The sequence below is a fragment of the Pteropus alecto genome, unplaced genomic scaffold (assembly GCF_000325575.1).
Source record: "Pteropus alecto unplaced genomic scaffold, ASM32557v1 scaffold94, whole genome shotgun sequence".
NCBI lineage: Eukaryota > Metazoa > Chordata > Mammalia > Chiroptera > Pteropodidae > Pteropus > Pteropus alecto.
Window position 1 is genome coordinate 13,191,279 of NW_006437736.1, and position 5,832 is coordinate 13,197,110.

At 42.0% G+C, this 5,832-nt stretch overlaps 2 protein-coding genes across 2 annotated transcripts in view; one reads left to right on the top strand and one right to left on the bottom strand.

Annotated features, from left to right (window-relative positions):
• Positions 1-1,200: 1,200 nt before the first annotated feature.
• Positions 1,201-3,165, bottom strand: MRPL51 (mitochondrial ribosomal protein L51). Its single transcript, XM_006914620.3, has 3 exons — positions 2,938-3,165; positions 2,746-2,856; positions 1,201-2,331 (listed from the first exon to the last, which is right to left on the bottom strand). Exons 1-3 carry the CDS (start codon positions 3,014-3,016, stop codon positions 2,135-2,137), a joined length of 387 nt encoding a protein of 128 aa, XP_006914682.1. The 5' UTR covers positions 3,017-3,165; the 3' UTR covers positions 1,201-2,134.
• A 717-nt stretch (positions 3,166-3,882) lies between these two features.
• NCAPD2 (non-SMC condensin I complex subunit D2) overlaps positions 3,883-5,832 on the top strand; it is a 24,166-nt gene continuing 22,216 nt past the window's right edge. Inside the window, exons 1-2 of the mRNA XM_006914621.3 lie at positions 3,883-4,030; positions 4,789-4,938. Of these exons, the coding sequence (XP_006914683.1) occupies positions 4,812-4,938 (127 nt within the window). The 5' untranslated portion in view covers positions 3,883-4,030; positions 4,789-4,811. The remainder of the gene's footprint in view (positions 4,031-4,788; positions 4,939-5,832) is intronic.

The following is a 5,832-nucleotide window of genomic DNA, read 5'->3' on the forward strand; positions in this document are numbered from 1 at the left end:
CTGAACCCGGAACCAGGAGAGCATGAAGTAATAAATTGTTTTCAGCCACTAAGTTTTGGGGTGGATTTTTATGTAACAATAGATCATTGAAACAAGAACTTACTTGAAAGGATCTGGATCAAATAAGAAACCTAATCATCCTCATCCCTCTACCTTCAAATCCCAACTTGTATCTGTAATTCATTTTCTTTAGTTTGCAATACTACTTTTATAAATAAAAAGTTAGTCATTTTTAAAATATTTTCATTAATTTCTTCAGATTTTTCTAATTCTTGACAAGTACACACACACTCCAATGTCATTACCATTCACTTGTCAAACTCTACTAAATTTTTTACACGTATAGTTTCATTTATTCCTCACACAACCTTATCTTAAAGTATTTTATTATTCCTACTACTTGACAGGCTAAAAGAAAACTAAAGCTTATAGAAGTTAACTACTTTGCCTAGGGCCCCATGAATATAGAGTGGTAGAGCTTGAGTTTAAACCCAGACCTGTCCTTAGGTTATGTCCTTAATCAACCAGACTTACCCATATCAACCTAAAAACCCTCCCAGTTAACACAAATAGCACTTTAACCGACTTAAAAGATTTCTTTAAAAGTAACACATCAAATACTTTCCTTATTTCATTCTGCAAATATTTATGGAGAGCCTCACTATTCTAGGCACTGGAGACATACTAAGTTTAACCCTAATCAATACATGATTCTAGAAACTAGCAAAATTTGTCTCAATTGAGTATTGCCGACTTTAATATGATTCACAGCCAAGTAAATTATGAAAAGCAGATGGTATCATACTTTCACTATAGCTAGATCTACCTTGCAATCTTCCAGCTCAAAATGTGTTCCCTCACTGTGCACCACTGATCACTCTTCTCTTCCCTCAGAATGTTCTACCACTTTTTTCTCTCCTTACTGAAATCCAACCTCTTCTATAAAGCCTCTCCTGATTAGGCCAAATACTTATCTAGGTCATTTATTGTCCACATCTGTGGTGTCCAAACACAGCTAATTAAAACCACCTGAGGGTTTTTTAAATTATAATTACCTAAAATTAGAGACCTTTTTAAAAAGCCTAGAAACAATCTAAATGTCTATCAGAATGGAACTGGTTAAATCATTATGGTACACAATGTGAAGATATAAAATACCCAAGTTAAATATTAAGTGAAAAGGCAAGGTACAGAACTGTGTGCATAGAATCCAATTTTTTAAAGGAACTACATAGTTTATAATAAAAACTTTTACATGCACAGTATATGTTCAGAAGGAATGAAAAGTATCTTCTAAGTGGTTGTCTCTGTGAAGGAATCCAAAAAAACAGGCTGTGAGAAAACTGATTTCATCTGATTACCTTTTTAACTTTTAAATTTGCATTTTATGTATGTATTTTTTGTAATTATTAACACACACACATATAGATGCACGAGACTCAGATCACAGATCTTTGGGGGTAGGGACCAGGCTTTTGAAATTGTTAAACTACTGAGATGATTCTGATGATCAGTCAGCTTTAGGAACCACCCATGCAAACTACTCATATGGCTCATATCAATTAATGCCTCATATTAAAGTATACATATGAGACTATATATTTATATCCCTAACTAGAAAAGCACATGGGGATGTTGGAGGGGATATATTATACTTCCTTTTTTCTAGTTCTCAGCTCTGAAAAGGTACCCAATAAACATTTTTTGATGAGAATAGTACAGAAGTATAATTCCATTTTTCTCGTACATTTCATTCCAGTGTGGAAGGTTTTAAAATACACTTAACATTTAGCATTATGGGCCAGTTAAAAATTACCACTTTCAATACATGAAACCCAAATGTCAAAAAGTGCCAATAATAATTTTTTCTTTTTTAAAGGCCATAGGTATGGTTAGACTGCAAAGGGCAAGTGGTGAAGTCCAAAGACTGTAAGTCTTAGGGATGAGTCAGATGTATACTTGAATGAATAAAAGTAGCATCTAGAGGAAAACAGTGTGTGGCTAACAAATTCCAAAGAAGCCTCATTTTATTACGGAGAACATACAAATCCCTTTCTTCAGAAGGAAAAGTCCTGTTGCCCTTTTCCCGAGTGATAGATAGATGTGCCTCTTTCACAGTCCCCAGCTTTCTCTTCTACCGGTACTTTCCATGTCGGTTAAAGTGTTTATAGAGATAGCTGATCCGTTTGTTAAGGTTATGCAGGTCATCAAAGAACATTCGATTTCCAACCATTTTCTTCTTCCGGATACAACGCTGCAATTCATTCCCCTTCCAACCTCGAAGCCATCTGGGGCCCTTGATTAGTTCTTTGGGGTGCTTTTCAAAATTCCCTGTGTAATGTGAGAGAACGAGTAAGTTCCAAGACAACCCAGCCTTGACTAGCTAAGCCGTCAGCACACAGTTGCGCTTTTCTGAGCATCACCTACAGTCAAGGCACATGACAAGTATCAAGAGCACAGACTCTGGAGCCAGACTGCTTGTGGTTCAAATTCTGGCACTGCCATTTACTAACTTTGGAAAAATTACTTAACCTGTGTCTCGGTTTCCTCACTTGTAAAATGTTTATCATGAAGATTAAATAATACGTGTAGGGCACTCAGAACAGTGCCCACCACAACATAAATAGCCACATAAGTGTTCGCTTTTACTATTGAGCACGGTACCATTCCTACACAGGGGGAAAAAGATAGTTGTTACAGCATAATTGCCATTCCTAAATTCTGTTTCATGGAGTTGAGTCTTACCCAAGATCCCGATGTTATCATACACCCCGAACATGGCCCTCTTCTCGTTCCAACGATCAACCACTTTGGGGGGCGGGAGGGTGAGCCTTACATGTAACAATCCAGGAACACCTAGGGGTGGGGAAGATAGGGACTGAATCTGAGCCGCTTACTGAGTAGAGCTTAAGCAGCCTTTCTACATCGGCCACTTACCCAGAGAGAAGCTTCTGCAGGCTGGGAGCACCCAGCCCCATAGACGCCTGCCTGCGCCCCCAACGAGGCTCCCTGCCATTGTTACAGTCTCTCCCCTACAAGGGCACAACGCACTAGCCAGACGTGGCCTTCAAGATGACAGGAACCCTCCGCGTTGGCTTTACAGGGTATTACGTGGACGCAACCATCTTGGGCCTTACCCAGAAAGCTCTGGGCGCCGGGCCCGCCTAGGCTCCACCTTCCCCAGCGACAAGCCTCGCCTTCCGGGTTCCGGTGCAGAAGCTGTGACACGCCCGCTCCGCCCGACCTAGGCCCTTCGGGGCTGCGGGCGGGAAGTCGTGGCTCGCCAGAAGAGCTAAGGGACTCAGGGAGTCCCAAAACTGAACTTCAAGAAAATTCACTCTTTTATTTCCTTGGCCATTCCACAACTGTGAGAGAAATGAAGGTCCAAACTCTAGAACCCAGAGCTTCCTTTCTCTGTGCCGCACAGCAATTTTGCGCTGTCGCTGTTTTTATTACCCCTATTTATTGTACAGGGGAGGAAATCTGAGGATGAGTGAAGCAGGCTTCTGGACGTCACATAGCAGAGGAAATGGCAGAACCTGCATTAGAACCTAAACCTTCTAAATCCTGGCCTGGATTGCCTCCTGTCCTGGGGCTGAGTGGGTCACTACCCCAGGGCCACTATCACTTCCCAGCTGGAATCGCGGAATCTCTGGCTGCGACGTCCTCTCTACCGACTCCCTTACCGGGCTAAGGAGGACGAGGTAATAAGAGGCGGGAGCCGGAATCTCAGCCCCGCCCCTCCCCGGGTGGTGCGGTCCCGGCTCCCGCGATGTGACTGGCCGGTATCTGCAGCGAGCGTCCCGATTGGCCCCCTTGCGGCCGTTGAGATTTGAACTCTATGTTTGTGGCTCTGCCCGCGCGGTGCCCGGTTCAGAGGCAGGTTTTTGCCTCTGCTTGCCGGCGATTGGCTGGTTTCTCTGCCCGCTTAAGTGCTGCCTCGCTGATTGGTGCCACTGTGCACGCCCTGTTTTTTCCTTCATTTCAGCCCCACATCCTGAGTCCGAGGAACGGCGGTTAAGGTTTTCAGGTAAGGTGTGGTGTTAATGGAGAGCAGGGAATGAAGACTGGGAAAACCGGGTACGGAGTAATATTAGGCAGCGTACGATAGGCAGAGAAGTCTAATGGATATATCCTTGGGGCACGATGTGGTAGAAACAGTAAGTCTGATAGATCCGCTATGGAATTTGGGCAAATCGCTTAAGCTTTTTTTAGCCTCAATTTTCTCATCTGTAGATTGGGCTGTGTTATGCACTATATGAGATTGGGATTTGGAAAATCAAATCATATATGATCTATGCAAATAGCCTAACAGAACCTAACACACAGTAAACAGGTAATAAATGTTAATGCTCTCCTATTCTGGAGCCTGGAAACCCACTAGCCCATGCCACGCCACAGTTCTAGTCTCAAGGGAGACATTCTACTTAAGAAGCTTTGCCCGTAAAAACGGAAATAATAATGCGAACATAACGCATTGACATGCCACTTTAAAGTTCTTTAAACACTTTTATACCCCTTAACTCATTTGAACCTCAGAGCAACTTTGTGATCAGACATAACCCTGTTGTACAGATGTGGCCTAGGGGGTGACATGACCAAGTGGTCGAGTCATTACTAAAATTAGATTTTAGTCCAGGATTGATCTCACAGTCTTTAAGGTAATTTTATCAGCTTGATGTAAGACTAAAAAGCATTATATATTGGGAGTGGGGGGTGGATAATAGAACCAGAAGGAAAGACAGGCCTTAGATACAGACCCTGACGTATTTGCTGTTTGATTTCTAGCCCTGAGAGCCAGTGGAAGAAGGATGTCTCCCCGATTATATGAGTTCCATCTGCCCTTAACCCCAGAGGAATTGTTGAAAAGTGGAGGGGTGAATCAGTATGTTGTGCAAGAGGTACTGCCCATCAGAAATCTCCCATCACAGCTTAGAGGTAAGACTCCATAGCTGCCACTGTGCCTAGCACTTCAAAACAGCCATCCCAAATGTAATTATATTTCTGTCTGTTCCACTACATCAGTGAACTCAGTGAGGGCAAGGAACATGTCTTTCCTGTTTTATACTGTTTTCTCCCTAGCATACCTGGGATATGTTACAGGAAGAGTGCACTCATGGACCACCTTATCTCGGTTGTTCATTAAACAGTCTGAGTGTATATGGGAAAAAATTATTCTAGATCTTCACCTCTTACCATATGCCAAAATAAAATTCTGGTGGATTTAAGAGCTATAGGAGAAGATAGCTTTCTCAGAATGTCTGGGACTTTACCTGACCTGTTTCAAGAAACAACAAATCTAGAATTGTTGTTTCCAAGAGTGTGCAATAATGGAAAAAAATATAATACAGCTGCAACACTGTACAATATATGTGCAGTGCAGTTATCCATTGAAACCTGTGGATGACCAAGGTTAATTTATGCATTATCAAACAAGACCCCATAATGTCATTGTACTTACTGGAAGTGATCTTCTATCAGATTGCTTTGGAGAGGTAGACAGAGCAGAAATTTAGACTCTGGAGACTAGCTGCCTGAATTTGAATCCTGACTCTACCACTCTGACCTTGGACAAGTTACTTATTCTCTCTGTGCCTCGGTTTCCTCACGTGTAATAATAGGAATACTAACCTACTTCATTTATTATCTCTTACAACAAGAAAGGTCAGTTAATACAGCAGCTTGATAATGTATCCCCATCTTATCTCTTCATGGCCTCCCCATCATGGGTGCCAGGCTCCTTTCTCTTATGTCCAGAAGTAGAAAAGGAGGTTTTCTATCTTGTGCTTTTTCTTTTCTTCTTTTTTTTAAAAAAATTCTACCAGAGGCTTC

Coding starts and splice junctions, on each gene's coding strand:
- MRPL51 (XM_006914620.3), bottom strand. CDS start 3,016: ATGGCAGGGAGCCTCGTTGGGGGCGCAGGCAGGCGTCTATGGGGCTGG. Junction 2,857..2,937: donor CTGCAGAAGCTTCTCTCTGG/GTAAGTGGCCGA, acceptor CCCCACCCCTAG/GTGTTCCTGGATTGTTACAT. Junction 2,332..2,745: donor TGATAACATCGGGATCTTGG/GTAAGACTCAAC, acceptor CACATTACACAG/GGAATTTTGAAAAGCACCCC.